Genomic DNA, 18,480 nt, shown 5'->3' with positions numbered 1-18,480 from the left:
CTCATTTATTCATTCAATCAGTGTAAATGTGTATGGAGAACCCGTGATGTGCCTGGTGCAGTAACTGAGGCCAGAGATCCTAAATAAACAAGAAGAGTGAGGAGCTGTGTCGTCCCTGAGCTCACAGTTTGGTGGGGAGACGGGTTAATTCCATATTTACACGGGTAAGGGTAAAAGTATCATTGTGAGCAGAGAACAACAGAGGAAGACCACGGTGCAACGGAAGTGTGGGGTGGGGGCGGGGGGCGGGGGGCGGGGGGCGGGGACTTGACTTTGCTAGAGGCTATGGGGCAAGTGCCCCTGGGTTAGTGAGATTGGAACTGAGATCTGAATAGTGAGTCCTGGTTCACTAGCTGACCTCCGATAACTTGGTGGCCTTGTGGTGGTGAAGCTACTTCACCTCTGTAAGCCTTAGTGTCTTCATCTGTGAAATGGGTGGTTGCGAAGATTAAATGAGGAAATGCGCATGATGTACTCAGCACAGTGCCCGCCCATAGTTATACTCATAAATGGTAGCTGTTTTTTTTATTATGTTCAGTATTTTCATTTTACTGGAAACTTTGAAAAGACACTTGTTTAAATCTTTTCTTATTCTGGCTAGCAAGAGCCACTAAATACTCGAGAATAGTTAACTTGGAAAATGAAAGCCTAAAGGGAGATTTCATGGGAGATTTCAACCAGGCCCTGTGTCCTGAGCATCTAAGATGTGGGCAAGGTTCTTACAGAGTCATTGGTTTGAAGTCACATTCAGAATGGGACTGGCTTGGAAGCAATTGAATAGAGCTCTTGAATAGGCCCTGAGGTTTCCTGGGTAGTGCAAGCCATGGTCAGTCCCCACGTGTGTTTTGCCCAGGGCCACCCTGCCTGAGCTATGAGCAATCTGAGATGGCTGTTCCCTGTGTTTGGGCTTGGAGATTCCCAGGTGAAGCCAAGCTGTGAATCTAGGCTGGCTAGTGCTAGTGCCAGGCCTGGGGCTCTCTGAGGCCAGCTGTTGCTTGTTTGACTGGATTCAGGAAGTTTGATAGGATTTAGGAAGCATTTAGCCAAGACCATTCATATGGAAAAGCACCTTGGGTGGGCCCGTGAATTGGGTGTGGCAGAGACTCTGGGGATCTCCAAGGGGGGTCAAACAGTGTTAGCCTGGTTGATGGAGTGTCAGAAACGGCTCAGTCTGGCTCAGTCTGGATGGACGTGGTTTCTTTAATTCCGTGGTTGTCAGACTTCCATTTGACTTGATTTCTGAAGGTTCTGAGTGATGGTTGCTCTATAGTTTAGTTGTAATTTTGATGTGGTTGTGTGAAGAGGTGAGCCATATCTGCCTATGCCGCCATCTTGACTGGAAGTCCCTCCAATCCAACTTTTTACTGGAGTAATACAGTTTTTTGAATCTTCCAAGCAGGAAATGAATCATGGGTCAGGAGGGAGTGAGGCCAGCCAGGTGTCAGAGGGACCCTATTAAAACATGTCAAATTATGCCACTCACTTGCTGAAATAGTCCAGTGGCTTCCATATTCTCCTTGACTCCTTCTCTGAGGAGGTGAAATTTGAGCAGAAACCTAAAAGGCAGGAGGGAGCCATACTTGTCTCCTTCATCAGCCATACTCCACCCACAGGGGCTTCTCTCGCTTCCGGATGTGCCCGCGCTCCACGCTGGGGCTTTGGCACTGGCCACTGACTCTTCCTGGAGTGTTCTTTCCCAAGGCTCTCTTGTCATTGGCTCCCTCCTGCCTTTTAGGTTTCTGCTCAAATTTCACCTCCTCAGAGAAGCCTTCTCTAAAGACCTGAATGTGAAGCAGTCCCCATAGTCACTCTTGATCACATCATTGTTTTATTTTCTTCATTAAGCTTGTTATCTTATCCATTTATTTACTTACATTGTTTACTTTCATTCTCCTCCCACTGTGCTGTGAGAGCAGGGTCCCGCTGTCTTGCTCATTGTCTCCCCCCATTTCTGACGCCTGCAGCACTGGCTGGTCTTTAACAGGTTGAGTGGATTAGCCAGGGTTGCCTGTCTACAATGGGATGAGAATTTGCTTGTTCAGGAAGGAGGGAGGGCCTGTGACAAGGAAGAAGTTGGAGTTATTAATGGGGTGGGGATGGACCAGTGTCGTGGAGGTAAGGGAGATCATGCAGGCAGGGGAGAGTTTGATACTTTCCTTTGAGACTGAGGGAAGTGGGTGAATCTATGGGTAGATTTCAAGGAGGAAGAGAACCAAGATGAAGAATGTACACCCGGTCTTACTATCTGTGTCACAGGTGGGCACAGGTAACCAGGTTCTTGGTAATTGCGGACAAAAAATTGAACCTAACACACAGAGTTTATAGCAGAAAGCGAGAGAAAGCAGATTTATTAAGCCACACAGAACATGGGAGCACGGGAGCAGGCCAACTCCGAGCAGAGCAGAGCAGAGCAGAGCTGAGCAGAGTGCAGCAGAGCAGAGCCTAGCAGCCCTGACCTCAGGGGCTAGCAGGCTTTTATTCTTATACGGCGGGTCTCTCCTGGCTAGTTTTGGCGGGCTTTTATTGTGCATGTACAAGTAGTTATATTGTTTTAAAGTTACTGCACATGTGGTCTCCCATGAGTTCCTTGATTGGCTACAGGGAAGTCCCGCAATGCTAATTTATTATAATGCTGTTATAATAAAGCAGGGATCAGGTAGCATCTATGGAGGTGTGTTCCTGATTCACTAGGATTCAGTGCTTTTCCAGAAAGCAGGAACTACCAGTCTTAGAACAGGGTCTCTGCCCTTAATTGATGTTCTTTATCTTCGCCCTGGGGCACCTCTGGAGCTTCCCCCTTCCTGACTGTCTCCTGCCTCATCTTGAAGAAGTGGATGATACAGTTAACAGATTGAAGAGGGAGAGCAGATCTGGGAGGAGGTGGGAGGCTGCAGGTAAAGGTCTCAAGCCCTTGCATGGGTGCAGATACTCCTGAACCCTGGAGCGACCCCCTGAAGCTAGAACTCACAATAGCCTGGTGATGGAGCCTGTTGTAGAAATGATAGATTTTTCTTTACTCATGGATACGACAGGAGAGGAAATGGAAGATACAGACATTGTATTGAGCCCTGTTTGTGCATTGACAGATAGAAGCAGCTGGTGTCTCAATGGAAGCAGAAACTCAGGGTGTTGGAGGGCAAATATTTGGATGATAAGTATTTGAACGCTGTGAGGATGGGAAGTCCAGAGGGAGAATAGAGAGTGTAGGATCAAAGTGCTGGTGGCTCTCACTCAAGTGGAAGAAGAGATTGGGTGGTGATGAGGAAGTAAAATAAGGAAGGGTGGGCTTTTAGGGGGAACTTTGAGCTTATATTTCAAAAACAATTCTTGGTTGGGATTGTGGTAAATATAGTGCTGATAAATAAAGGGTTAGGTCACAGGAATGAAGGGGATAGGCTAGGGCAAGACCAGGAATGTTAGGGTATGTCTTCATTGGAGGGATCAGGGAAAGAACGCTATCTCTGTATTTCTAGCTATCTCTCTCTATCTCTGTCTCTGTCTCTGTCTCTGTCTCTCTCTCTGTCTCTCTCTGTCTGTCTGTCTGAGGTCCCTAAAAATGTAGGAATGAGGAGCAGGAACCTGGAGACAAGGAGCTTGTGCCAGAAAGTGAGGAGGAGGGAGTTGGTCATGTTCTCAGGTTCTAGGTACTAATTGGTAGGTTATTGTCCAGAGAGAATAGTGGCCAGGAAAATAGGGTTTTCTTCTGGTCCTGAGAAATGGGAGTGCTGATGAAATGAGCAGCTTTGACCTGGGAAGGTTACAGGGAAGGGCAGGGTGGAGAAGCCAGGGCCCCGTTAAAATCATGCTGTGGAGATGGGTTCAGATGCGGGGCATTTGCTGGCTCTAGGCTGAGCATCCCCGACGCGTGGTGGAAGGAAGCATTAGAAAAGGAGATGTCAGAAGAAGGCTGCGTCGGAGCCAGGCGGGGTGGGAGAACCCCGCCCAGGGAATGGGTGGGTGGTGCGTGGGGGGCCTTCAGCTTGGCACACACTGTGGTTGGCAGGATGAGGGACGCTGGGGCCATGGATGGAACAGGTCAGCTTCAGGGCCTCAGGTAGTGTTTCTTTATTTTTTAATACTTTTACTGAGATGCCCACACACTATACATTTACCCAATTAAAGTGTTTAGTATATTCGCAGACATGGGCAGCCATCGCCACAGTCAGTTTTAGGGTGTTTTCGTTACCTCATTTCATTGCCCTTTAGCTGGCACTCTGCTCTACCCCTAACCTCTCCCTCTCCACCCACCCGATCCCAGCCGCAAGCAATCTGTTTTCTGCCTTCATGGAGTTCCTTCTGGACTTTCCCGTGAATGGAGTTTTATAACGTATGGACTAAGGTGTAGCGTGTATCAGTACTTCCTTTCTTTTTATTGTCGAATAATATTCTACTGTATGGATAGCTCACATTTTGTTTCTCCATTCATTCACTGAGGGGCATTTAGGTGATTTCCACCTTTTGGCTGTGATGAATAATGCTGCTATTTATATACTAGTTTCTCAGTGGACATATGTTTTTATTTCTCTTGGGTGTATCCCTGGGAGTGGAATTGCTAGGTCAGATGATAAGTCTATGTTTGAGAAACTGCCAGACTGTTTTCTAAAGTGGCTGCACCATTTTATATTTCCACGTGCAGTGTAGGCAGGTTCCAATTTCTCTGTATCCTTGTCAACATTGGTTGTTATCTGACTTTTGATTCTAGCCAGCCAAGTAGGTGTGAAACGGTATCTCACTGTCGTTTTGATTTGCTTTCCTCTGATGACTAATGATGTTGAACATTTTTTCATGGGTCATTTGTTAATCTTCCTTGGAGACATAGCTATTCAGGATCTTTTACCCATTTTTGAATTGTTGTTACTATTATTATTATCTTTCTAGCTTGATTGAGGTACAGTGTGATGCTTTGATGTATGTATACATTGTGAAAGGATTTCCCCATTGAATTACCACATCCATTACCTCACTTATTTGCCGTTTTGTTTGTTTTTGGTGAGAACATTTAAGCTCTACTCGCTTAGAAAATTTCAATTTTACAATACAGTGTTATTAACTATAGTTACCATGGTATACATTAGATCCTTAAATATTTTTATTATTGAGTTTTAAGAGTTTTTTATATATTCTAGGTACAAGTTCCTTATCAGATACATGATTTGCAGTTTATTCTCCCTTCTGTGCATTACTTTTTTACACTCTTGATGGTGTTCTTTGAAACAGAAAAGCTTTTAATTTTCATGAAGTCTAATTTATCTATTTTTCTTTAGTTGCTTATGCTTTTAGTATTCATGCCTAAGAATTGTTTGCTAAATACAAGGTCATGAAGATTTACCTCTGTTTTCTTCTAAGAGTTTCACTGTTTCTGTTCTTATGTTTAGGTATTTGATCCATTTTGAGTTAATTTTTATATTATGGTAAAAGGTAGGTGTCCAACTTCATTCTTTTGCATGTAGCTATTCACTTGTCCCAGCACCATTTATTGAAAAGACCATCCTTTTCCCATTGAATGGTTTTGGCACCCTCGTTGAAGATCAGTTGACCATAGAGGTATTAGTTTATTTCTGGACTCTCATTCTATTCTATTGATCTATTTGTTTCTCTGTGACAGTTGCACACTGTCTTGAGTATTGTTGCTTTATGGTAAGTTTTAAAATCAAGAAGTGGGAGTCATACTGTGTTCTTCTTTTTCAGGATTGTTTTGGCTATTTTGGGTTACTTGCAGGAAGATACAAATTTTAGAGTCAGCTTGTCAACCTGTACAAAGAGGTCAGCTGGGATTCTGGTAGAGATTGTGTTGAGTCTGTAGATCAGTTTGGGGAGAGTTGCCATCCCAACAAATAAGTCTTGTGATCCATGAACATAGGATGTTGTTCCATTTATTTAGAGCTTTAATTTCTTTCCACAATGTTGTGTAGTTATCAGAGTATATGTTTCGCACTTCTTTTGTGAAATTTAATTCTAGGTATTCTTTTCATGCCATTCTTCAGGTAGTATTTTGATGGGAAGTCATGTCAGTACTTCTGCGAAGTTCTCTTATGTAAATAGGTAGAGTGAACAGAGAGTTGAAAAACTATCTACAATTGTTGGCAGGAGAGAAGAGCAGGGAGTCTTCGGCTGTTCTCCAGCAGGCTGTGTTCTCAGGTCTTTCATGATCCTGTGACAAGGCACTGAGGGACACATAGGGCTGCCAAGAAATCCATGCATCCAAGTATCAGTGGTTTCCTCTTTCTCTCATTCTAATCAAAACTCCACGTGGTGGTGATGGTGGGTTTGGGGAGGGGAGTGAGCAGCTGAAGGTAGATAGCGAACACAATTTGATTGGATTAATTCACATTAATGTTTAAATTAGTAATAACCCTCCCCTAACGTCTGAGATTTATCTGCTTTTCTAAAAGAGGAAAATGAGTAGCCCAGATGAATCACTAATCTGGAGAACTTTAGTAGCATCAAAAAGGAAGGAGACCATTTGGGAAGAGTGGAACATATTTTTAGGTTTGATTTGGGAGGTTAGGGTCGTTTTGAGAGAGGATGTCACAGTTAGCAAGTTCAGTATTATCTGCCTGGCTGGCCTAGTGGTTACTTCCCTCACATACGCCTGCTTTCTATAGCTCATTTCCTCAATTTCTGTTTATTCCGTCATGTTTCGCCCCCTGCCTGTGGCTCTCCTTAGTGTGTGTACGAAGGGAGGTGGAATTCAGGGTCAGCACACACATGCCAATATGTCTAGAACATCTATAAGTCTAAGGGAGCACTTTTCCTAAATGCCACCAAAATTGTTGTGAGGTCAGAATTCTGTAGCATATTTTTTCCTTCTTCCTGTATTTTAAACCTTAAATTTAGCCTAACAATTATATTCATGGCCATAAATGGAACTTATTGCAGAGATTATGTTGCAGAGATTAGCACGCTTCATTGTTTCGGGCGCTATGAACCAGTATTTTCTTAGACTGCTGAACCTCTTTATACATATATATTTTTTTGATAAATGCTGGAAAATCTTAAATGGTAATTTTACTGTTTTTCCAAATTTAACTGAATTTCAGCCCTCTGCTTGTTTTCCCATTTTGGTCTGCTTTTTTAAGGTCTGGAGACCAGACTGAGGGAGAGCCACGTGGGCCTGGATCGCAGATGGTTCCGCACTTTCTGCTGGCCCCCGGGAGGCATGGCTGCCCACTGCAGTTCAGTTTCCATGTTTCGCTGCGGCTCTTTTTTCTTTTGGGTTGAATTCTTTTGATTGTACACATTGGGGTCTCCCTCAAGCTTCCTTGAGTAAAGCGGTGCTCATTGCAAAGACACTGTGCAGGGGAACCCAGGAGACAGTGGGCCCTTAAGCCGCTGGGGAACGAAGAACTCGGGACCCTGGCGGGGGCCCTAGGCCACCCTGCGGACACCAGCCCTGAAGCTGGCTCCCAATACAGCTTTTCTGGTGCTGAGCGTCTTTACTATCTTGTGAGAACTTTTATCTACGTCGTGGCTTCTGTTTAAGTATAAGCTCTGGTTCCTCCAGAATGCCAGATGTGACATCTTTATCTGTCCAGTTTCTTGTACATCACTTCCTAAGCTCAGGCTCCCGACACTGCTGAGGGTCACGGTGTTTCCCAGCCCAAACACCGGGAGGCAGCGGGTGGCCATCCCTTTCTTCTCTCTGTGCCAGGCCACGCCTTAGGCACCTTACTGACTGGTGGATTGGCTTTCCTGGAGTCCGATGCCCATCACCGATGCTGTTACCTGTGCCCGGGGACGGTGTTACAAAGGCGGACTAACTGCTGAGCTGCCCCTCCAGCAGAACCTCCCCCTTAGAGGAGATTTGGGAGGGCCATGTCTCCTCCCGCAGACCGCCCCAGACCCACCCACTGCGGTGCCAAAGACCCAGGTGATACTGAGAGCTGGACCAGGAAAAACGGGCACTAAACTCAGTTTTGAATTTAAAATAACTGCCGATGGCATATCCTTATGAGATGAAAGTAAGGAGTCAGTGATTTTTTTTTTATGTAAATAGAAAAATTGTTCAACATTGTGGGAGGAAATGAACCAAAAATGGAAAGTGAAATTAACTTAGCTATTTGTTTTTTGGAGGAAAGAATAATAAAAGTAATGGAGTACTTCAAGTTTTGCCTTCTTATACAAAGTATATGGTTTTGTAACTTTAAAAATAACAAATGCATTGTAAACTTTTGGAAAAATTAGAAAAGAAGGAAGTAAGCACCAGTCAACCTCCCTCCATTCAGAAATAATTGCTGTTAACTTGTCGTGGGTGGGCTCCAGTTCTTAAATAAGTAAGAATGAAAACATACTTTAAAAAATCACAATACTTCTTGAATGGTCCCTATTATTTAATATTCTTCTATAACATAATTTGCTACAAGGTGTTCCATTACGCAGTTCTACCATAATTTATTTTTTCTAATCTACTACTTATAGACATTTAGGTTTCCATTTTATTTGATTAAAAAAAAGCAAACAACTTTTGCATATGTCTGACTGATTTTTTTAGGTTGAGTTCCCAGTGTGGAATAATTGCATCAAAGTCAAATTTTTTCAATGCTTTTTAAAACATATGGCCAAATTGTCTTTCAGAAATAGGGAAAGAGCTCACATCCCTCCCAGCAGCATTCAGTCCCATTTCTTGTGATCCCTTGCACAGCATCTTGTTTTTATTTGCACTTTTGTTTATAGGAAGATCAAACATTTAAAATACACTATTGACCTTTTTTCAAAAACTTTATTTTTAATTGTGGTAAGAAACATAAAATTTACCTCCTTGCTCATTTTAAGTGTACAGTTTAATAGTATTAAGTATTAACAGATTTCCAGATCGTTTTCATTTGGCAAAACTGAGACTCTGTACCCACTAAATAAGAATTCTGCACTTCCCCCTCCCACACCACCTGGCAACCACCATTCTACTTTCTGTTCCTATGAATTTGACTAGAAACCTCATCTAAGTAAGTAGAATCACAAAGTATTTGTCTGTTGTCTGGCTTATTTCACTTAGTGTAACATCTTCAAGGTTCATCCATGTTGTAGAATATATTGAAATTTCCTTCCTTTTAAAGGCTGAATAATATCCCACTTTACATACACACCACATTTTGCTTATCCCTTCATTTGTCTCTGGACACTTGGGTTGCTTCCACCTCTTGGCTGTCATGAATAATGCTGCGTGAATATGGGGGTGCTAATATCTCTTTGAGATCCTGCTTTTAATATTTTTGGATATATATCCAGAAGTGGGATTACTAGATTATATGGTAATACTATTTTTAAGTTTTTGAGGAACCTACACACTTTTCCACAGCCGCTGTACCATTGTACATTCCCACCAGTGCAAAGGTGCAAATGTTCCAATTTCTCCATATCCTGCTTTTTTTTTTAAAATAGATACCATCCTAATGAATGTGAAGTGATAACTCATTGTGGATTTGATTTGCATTTCCCTAATGATTAGTGATATTGAGTATCTTTTCATACACTTTTTGGCCATTTATATATTATCTTTGGAGAAATGTTTGTTCAAGTTCTTTGCCCATTTTTAAATCAGGTTGTTTCTGTTTTTTGGTTGTTGAGTGTGACCTTTTTTGGTTTTTGTTTTGCGAATTGGTAATCTTTGCTTATTGATAAGCTTTGCTCATTTTGTCTATAAGGATATGCCTTTGCTGTGGGTTTGTAAGACCTTTGTCCCCCTCGGGGCCGCACCATCTGTCATCTGAACACTGGAGTAGTTTAAATGCCATGGGAATGACCTGTCCCTTGAAAGCCCCGGTTGCAGTGAAACTGCCAGGCTGCTCTCAGTGGTGGCTCTCGCCGGCCATCTTTTCCATTCTCTCCAACTCACTGCCAACCGGCATCCCCGCCGCCCCTCAGGGCCCCTCTGCCCCTGCGCATCTCTAGCCTCCTGAGTCACCAAGGCCATGTCTCCAGCCTGGCTCTGAATGGCCTTCCAGTTTGAGAGCCTGTCATCATCCAACTGCCTTGGACTTGCCGTGTCCCAAACTCCCCACGCCCAGTGTGGACCGGTCCATGCTCACTTCGGTCCAGTCGGCAGCGGGCAGGAGGGAGGGAGCAGCAGAGGTTTACCTGCCGGGGTGGTGGGTGGCCAGGCTCTCTGGGGAGATTGGGGTGGGAAGTCATGAGAGGCTTATGTGCTTCAGGATCCATGTCACTGAGTTCTGGTATCTTTTTTTTTCAGATTGATCTTGTCCTGTGCTGAAGATGTTTCCAGAACAGCAGAAAGAGGTATGCCATCCCAAATCCAAAAGTAAATAATCAGTGCATTTTGAGCCACTGCAGGTTAGTTGTTCATTCACTGACCATAGATTGGTGGTAGAGAGACAAGATACTGAAGGGCTCCCTCGAGGGGGACTGATGACTGAACAGAACACCCACTGCCCTGTTCCCTAGCGTTGGTGCATCCCGGGCCCCTCATTGTTGGTTCCAATGACTGAGCTGTTTCTCAGCTCTCTCCCCCGCACTGCTTATAAAAGTATCTTTTTCCATGACTCAGAATTCTCCCAGACTCTGTCTCCTGCCCTTTGCTTAAAACAGTTTCCCTCTGGCCTGCTTTCTTGGTTTTCTACAGAGTTGCCTCATTACCAACTTCCTACATCTCTAGTAACAGCCCAGGGCAACCATCTGCCATTACTTTCAGTTTTGCCCTGCTTGTCGTCTCTTGGATCTCTTGGCTTGGTGTCCCATAAACAGGGAAGCTGTCCCTTCCCAAACCCAGCCTGACCTCTCAGGCCTCCAATCCCAGCCTGATGAGCTTCTGTCTGACTGGGAGGAGGGTAGACCACCACCATATCAATCCTTCGCTGAGTGGCCGCCACCCAGAAGTACCTGTTTGTCCTGCCGGCCTACTGTTGTACCATGCGCATCGTCACTAGGTGACCGTAATGAAATGGAATGGTCGTACCCAGGCTTTTTAGGGAGCATGTGGACTCACTCACACACACACACACACACACACACACACACACACACACACACAGAGTCACATGACCACATGGTCCTTGGTTCACCTTGTCCAAATTTAAAGCACTCAACAATCCATTTCAGCTCTGGCCGGGCAGCTTATTTGGTTAGAGTGCTGTCTCAATATGCCAAGGTTGCAGGTTTGGTCCTCGGTCAGGGCACGTACGAGAATCAAACAATGAATGCATCGATAGGTGGAACAACAAATCAAAGTTCCTCTCTCTCTCTCAAATCAATACTATAACAACAACAACAATAACAGAACCTATCCATTTCAGAGAATCCTTCCACAAACTTCTTTGCTAGATCTCACATCAGCCCTGCCTGTGGGTTCAGGTTCTCCTCAGCAGTCCAGCCCGCTTCACCCTTTAATTTCAGGCTGACCTCCCCCCTTTTTCAAAGGCAGTGTTTCTGTCTATTTTTTTAACTTTTTGAACTTGGGTATAACACGTGTACAGTAAAATGCATAAAATGCCCTGTGTACGACTCAGTGGATTTTTCTTATGTTTATTACCTGTGTAACCACCACTTCGATCAAGGTATAGATGGCTTTACCACCCCAGAAGGTACCTTGTGCCGCTTCCTGTCAGCCCCCATCTCCCCCGCCCCCACTCCAGGGGTAACCCCACACAGTACCAAGACCCAATATTTTTCCCCTGTCCCTCTGTTAAACAATGCCGGGACCGAGCTGCTGGCTCCCGGAAGCGCCTTCTCTGTGAGGCTGGCCAAACTGCAAGTCTGTCCTTGACTGCCCTCATTGCTGATACCATTGCATGATACCAAACATGCTCAGTTTGATAATTCATGAGAAAACCTTACGGAATTCACCGAGAGCTATTATACTCACAGTTACGTTTATTTTTTATAGGGAAAAAGATACCAGTTAGAACAGTCGAAGAAAGAGACACATGAGGCAAAGTTAGGGAGGGGTCCAAATGTGGAGCTCTGGTCATCCTCCCCTTAGGGAGTCGCCTTCCCAGGATCGGTCACCAAGCCCTGGTGTCCAGAGTTTTTACTGGGGCTCAGTGCTTACAGCGTGGCTGACCTTTAGCCTCCACTCCTTCTGGGGTCAAGTTAACACCTTCAGTTTCCAGTTCCTTTAGAGGACACAGCTGGTACAGTGTGGCCCTGAGCCCCCACCATGTTCATGCTGTTAGACTGTCCAGGGGCCAGAGCCCAGGCGAACAAAGATGCTCCTTTCAGGCAGGACATTGCAGAGGCCTAGAGGGCACGTCCTAGGAGCCGAGGGCGCAGGCCAGGCCTCCCTTTGGGTGAGGTGGAGTCTGCACTGCACGCCTGCATGTGCCTGACGGCCAGGTGGGCTGTGCCGAGGGGCGGGCTCCTGCCGGCCCCCAGCGCTACTCCAGGGGCGCGTTTTAAAAGCTGCTCTCTTGCGAGAAAGCTACCAGCGAAAGCCACGAAGGCTTTTTTTCCAATTAGAAGAATTCTTTTCTTCTGGGTTGGTTTAATCACTTGATTTTTATTATAAACTCATTTTAATTATAAAAACTAGACACGACTTTTAACCAATGGCATAAAGAAAACATTTTATTCACCTTTATTATCAATAACTATGTAATAATATTGTAACATGAAGAAATTGTAAACTGGAGAGTGCTTCGGCCGAAAAGGAAAAAATACTATAGGGAGAAAGGGGTCTAATATTCAGAAATCTACTTTAGCCTCTCCGCAAGAAGTAGCCCCGCAAGGCCAGATTCTGGATATACTGTAATATGCTGTTCACCACATATCAGTCCATTTTCTACCTGTGGCCAGAGTGATCTGGCTTCTAATGCATTGTTCCTGGAACAAAGTCGGACTCCTCAGTGAAGCTCCTTGAAGCCCTTTAAGCTCCGGCCCTGGGTCCCTCTCCAGGTCCCCCTTCTGTCCCGCCCTCAACCCCCACACCCTTCTCACTCTTCACTTTGGAACTGACTTCTGAGTCTTGACTGCTCTGCCGTCTGCACCCCAGGGCCTCACAAATGCTTTCCCCACTGCCTGGATCCATCTTTCTACCCCCAGCCTTCGCACCGCAGTTGTCTGACTAACTCCTTACCCTCAGGCCTCAGCTTAGAAGCCCAGAGGAGGCTTTTCTAAAGCCTCCATTGTGAAAGGTATTTTTGTCTCAGTGCCTACCCCAGCAGCTCCCTGTCCGAGTTTCCAGGTAGAAGTGGAGGCGCTTGTGGCTGAGGCTTTAAATAATTGTTTAGTGGACAGTAATTGGGGTCCCACCTAACTGCATATGGAAGGGCTGAATGCAATAGCACTGGCTGTTCTAGAATCTAGACCAAGGGGGCGGTGTGTGTAAGCTTATGCGCCCATGGCAGACAGTACTAATTAATCATGAGGCTGGCACATGAATTGAGAGCTAGTTACCATCCTGGTTCAAGATTCAAATAGCCCAAGAGTGACATCTCTGTTCTAACTGGTAGTGCCAACCCAGAAGTTTGGTAATTTTTTTTTTTTAAGATTTGAGGGGTGTGGAACCAAATGCAGTCTCTCTTGTTAAAATAGCTTTATTACTGTAATAAATCTAGAGAGAGGAGAACAGGGAGTGCGAGTCTCTCTTGTTAGTTAAACATGTTCCATTTGCACATGGGTTTGAATTCCCAGGAGAGCAGTATCCGAGCTGATGGATCTTCCCCATAAAAATGGCCTTGGCATTGGGCCATTGTAAAATTAAAATGAATTCAGATTCATTCATGCATGCAACTTTAATTTACAATTAAAATATTATGGTTACATATTTTAATAAGAATAATTAGATGGACCCAACTGAATCAACCCTTCTGTTTAATGAGACAGAACCCAGAATCCTAATGAAAAAGCAGGTGGCTGTGACAAGAAACACGTCCCAGACGGTGTCTTTTGTGGAGTCAGGCATTTTTGTTCTTTGTATATTCTCATGTCCAGAATGAGCAGTTTGATTTCTCTGCATTACGGAAGCCCCTTGCTTCCAGCCACGTTGAGCTCATCCCCTGTGCGGCGTGAATAAGCAGTTTCCTCCTGCTGGACAGTGTTTCGTGGAGTCTGATGTTCTGGCCCGTCCAAGGCACGGGCTTGCTCCCCTGTCCAGGGCTCCCTTGGTGTAAACGGGGCACTTCTACCTATGTGATGGGATGGGAATGGCGTGCGTATCTCGTGTGTGTGTGTGTGTGTGTGTGTGTGTGTGTGTATTTCCTCTGCTCTCTTGGATCATAATAGCTGAACTCTCTCCCTTTAGAGATTTATACCTTTAGGATAAGGGTTTGTTTTTTTCTCCTTTAATGGGTACATATTTCATACTGAATGCAATGGCAACTACCAGTTACTGATAACTTAGTTACAATAAATTCATCAGCTCTGTGTAGAGGATATCCTGAGTGGAGCAGACCTATGTGGGCCGGGAGAGTTCCAGGCTCCCGGAGGCCTCTGTCACCCGGGAGGAGACAGGGCCCTGCAAGCACAGGTGGGAGGCATGTGCTCCTCTTTTGGATGTGTTGGATCTAAGCTTAGCATATACATCTTCGAGGTGCGATGTGCTGACTGATGCTAACATTTGAGGCTTGCTGTGGGAAAGCATGGTTTTGATATTGGGAAACTGATTGGACATTCACTTGGCTGGAACCAGTGAATATCATGAAAGAATAGCCCATAAGCAGGGCTTCTACCTGGTGTCTTGGGATGCCGGGGACTTTGAAGGGAAGTGACAAGACAAGACAAAACGCTCTCCCACTCCCTGAAGCTATATTTGTTGTTCTTTCTTACTTCTTCTCTCCCTGCCTATCAGATGTGATATAATAACAGGTGAACTGGGTATGAGATATATGGGAATTCTCTATCATCTTCACAATTTTTTTTTTTAAGGTTATAGACTTATAGATTTTTTAAAAAAAGATTTTATTTATTTTTAGAGAGCGGAAGGGAGGGAAACATCAGTGTGTGGTTGCCTCTCACACACCCCCTACTGGGGCCCTGGCCCGTGATCCAGGCGTGTGCCCTGACTGGGGATTGTCTGGCAACCCTTTGGTTTGCAGGCTGGCACTCAATCCACTGAGCCAGACCAGCCAGAGCTGTCTTCACAATTTTTTCTGTGTATCTGAAACAGTTCTAAAATAAACTTTGTTTTAAATCAAATCACATTGAATTTACATATAAATGTAAATATTTCTAAAAGATTGTGCAGTGAATAAAGGAAGGTAAAAAACAGTATTTATAGCATAACTCTGATTTGTGTCAAAATTATATATATATGCCAGTTATATATACATAAAATGTAAAATATACATTGAAGTTCCAAATAGGTGAAATTTTATGTATAAATATATCTTTAACCACATACATGTTTTTATTTTTATAACAATGAAAAAAATCTTATTTTAAAACGTAGGCAAGTATTAGAATATCATGTGAATGGTGTCAATACATGTTAAACAAATGGTTAACATTTTCAGATCCATATTTCTGACTTACTTTTACTTTCAAATGCCACTTTGGTTCCTTTTTCTAAAGCAGTCTGTCGTCCCTCCCTTCCTCTCTTCCTCTCTTTTATTTCACTTTTTCTGGTTTTAACTTTTCATTATGAAATTTAGAACATACACAAAGTAGAGAGACTAATGTAATGAACCCTTAGGTACCCACAGTTGCAATGACTAACACATTAATAATTCACAACCAAGCTATCAGCCCACCCCACCTATTTCCTCCTGCCACTACACAGTGAATTATTTTGAAACAAACTGTAGACATTCTGGAATTTCATCTGTAAGCATTTCAATATGGATGTCTAACAATGGACCCTACTTAGAAATAAACCACGTTATTATACTTTAAATAATTAACATTAGTTCCTTTATACCATCAAATATTCAGTGTTCAAGTTTCCCTGATTATGGTGAAGAAAAAAAAAATTATGTATTTGCTTGTTCTCATCATGATCCAAATAAGGACCACATTGCATCTGGTTAATGACACTGCTTAAAGTCACTTATTCTGCCTTTTTTCCCTGTGCAATTTATGTGTTGAATAAACCACATCTTTTGTCCTGTAGAGGTTTTCACATTCAGGATTTTACTGATTGGGTCCTTGTGGTGCAGTTTAATACATGATAGCAGTTACTTCTTGTTGCACAAGATGAATTTTTTCCATTGCCCTTTTCCTAATGTAGAAATACATTATATGTATTATATGATAAAAAAGATAACTCCTTAATTTTGGACGTGACTAGCATAAAGAAACTTGCAACATCATTAACTGTTTTAAGTCCTGTAAAAGTCAGGTCTACCTGAACCTCGCCCACAGTTGTTTAACCTGAAGTAATAGAAGCTTTCTGAAAAATCATCATTCAAAACCGCAGCACTGTGATGTTAAACACACTCCAAGCTATAAAGTGGCAAGTGCATCCCTTGTGGTATGTCTTTTATGTTGCCATAAGTATTATTAGGAAATAAAGGAAGGTTATTTGATACACCCCTTCTGCCTTTCAAGCTTGCTATTTGTAAGGAATGTAGTATGTAAAATGGCTAAATTTTAGTTCTGAGATTGTTGTGTGGAAGTTTTGAATAGAATTCTGGTGAGTAAGACATTGATTACACTCTGCAAGCATTAGCTGTGTAGCACAGAGTTGGTATTCCATGCATTTTAATTGTATGAATAAATGAATAAATGAATGAGTGAATGAGTGCACGAATCTCCAGTGCATATATAAACATGTAAAACACTACTTTGGAATAGGGGAAAAAAAATCCTGAGAGAGTAAGCACAAAATGAAACAAATTTTCATTTTTGTGATAAAATTCTCAATGAGAATTCTCATTGAGGCTATGAAAAATTAATCCTCACTAACATCTAGAAATTCTACTTCATGAGCTTTTGTCTCTATTCTTTTTTCTAATCTAAGTATTTTTATAATTAGTACAGCTATGTTTGCTCATACCACAAAGATTAAAACCAGACTACAGTGGAAATTTTAAATGATACAACCATCAAAATGGCTAAAATAAAAAGTAGTAATAATACCACTAGAAATTGGGATAGGTGTGTAGTGATAGAGCATTGTGGTGTTAATTTGCATTTCCCTAATAGCCTGTGATGTTGAACATCTTATTTTTTTTTTTAAAGATTTTATTTATTCATTTTTAGAGAGGGGAAGGGAGGGAGAGAGGGAGAGAAACATCAATGTGTGGTTGCTTCTTGCACGCCCCATACTGGGGACCTGGCCCGCAACCCAGGCAAGTGCCCTAGACTGGGAATCAAATCTACAACCCTTTGGTTCACAGGCCAGCACTCAATTCACTGAGCCACACTAGCCAGAAGCCAGTGATGTTGAGCATCTGTTCATGTGCTTGTTTGCCATCTGTCTGTCTTCCTTGGTGAAATGTCTCTTCATGTGTTTTGCCAATTTTCTGATTGAATCCTTTGCTTTATTTTTAATGTTGAGCTTTGTGCATTTTTTTATATATTGTAAATACAAGTCCCTTTGAGGGATGTGCAATTTGCAAATATTTTTCTCCAGTCGGTAATTTGTCTTTTCCACTTCTTCACGGGGGTCTTTTGCAGAGCAAAGGTTTTTCATTTTGGTGAGGTCCAATTTATCACTTTTTTCTTATATTGATTGTCCTTGTGGTATCAAGGCTAAGACCTCTTTGGGTCCCGAAGGCTTCCTTGTATATATTTTTTTAAAAGTTTTATGACTTTATGTTTACATTTAACTCTATGATCCATTTTGTATTAATTTTTGAGTAAAGCTTAAGGCGTAGGTTGAGGTTCCTCTTTTAGCCTGTGGATGTCTAGTTCCACAACTACTTGTTGGAAGGACTGTCCCTCCTCCCCTGAATTAGTTTCATACCATGGTCAAAAATCAGCTGGGCGTATTTGTATAGGTTTCAGCAACAGGGATTCTTCTTACTTTATTCTTTTTCAAAATTGTTCTGGCTATTCCAGGGTCTTTCCTTTCCCATGTAAATTTTACAATATGCTTATCTATGTCTTCAAAAATATTACTGACTGGCTGGTGTGGCTCAGTGGATTGAGTGCCGGCCTGCAAACCAAACAATGTTACTAAGATTTTTACAGAACTTTCATTAAACCTATAGATCAATTTGGGTGGGATTCTTCTCTTTATTAGGTTGAGTCTGTTTTTTAAAAAACGATTTTATTTAATTATATCTAGAGAGAGGGGAAGGAAGGGAGAAAGAAGGAGAGAAATATTGATGTGAGTAACATCGACCAGTTGCCTCTCATGCGCACCCAGACCTGGCCTGCAACCCAGGCATGTGCCCTGACTAGGAATCAAAATGGCAACCTTTTGCTTTGTGTGATGATGCCCAACCCACTGAATCACACCTGTCGGGACTATTGAGTCTTTTGACATGTGAACACAGTATAGATATGATACTTATATAGGTGTATACAAAGAAGTATATGCTTTTTTGATGTCTTTCAACAGTCTCTTATAACTTTCAGCCCACAGAACCTGTACATCCTTTGTTTTTGAATCTTCTTTGTAATCAAATTAATTCTCAAACATCTCAT

At 42.9% G+C, this 18,480-nt stretch overlaps 1 protein-coding gene across 4 annotated transcripts in view; it reads left to right on the top strand.

Annotated features, from left to right (window-relative positions):
- Positions 1 to 18,480, top strand: part of SNX10 (sorting nexin 10) — a 59,259-nt gene that overhangs the window by 20,583 nt on the left and 20,196 nt on the right. For all 4 annotated transcript variants that reach the window (XM_054564507.1, XM_054564510.1, XM_054564508.1 and 1 more), the window contains exon 2: positions 10,187 to 10,233. In XM_054564507.1, the coding sequence (XP_054420482.1) occupies positions 10,210 to 10,233 (24 nt within the window). In that variant the 5' untranslated portion in view covers positions 10,187 to 10,209. The remainder of the gene's footprint in view (positions 1 to 10,186; positions 10,234 to 18,480) is intronic.

Source organism: Pteronotus mesoamericanus, unplaced genomic scaffold (assembly GCF_021234165.1).
Source record: "Pteronotus mesoamericanus isolate MK-2021 breed Mesoamerican mustached bat unplaced genomic scaffold, CSHL_Meso_final scaffold_85, whole genome shotgun sequence".
NCBI lineage: Eukaryota > Metazoa > Chordata > Mammalia > Chiroptera > Mormoopidae > Pteronotus > Pteronotus mesoamericanus.
Note: the sequence above shows the minus strand (reverse complement) of the source record. Positions and strands in the feature narration are given on the sequence as shown.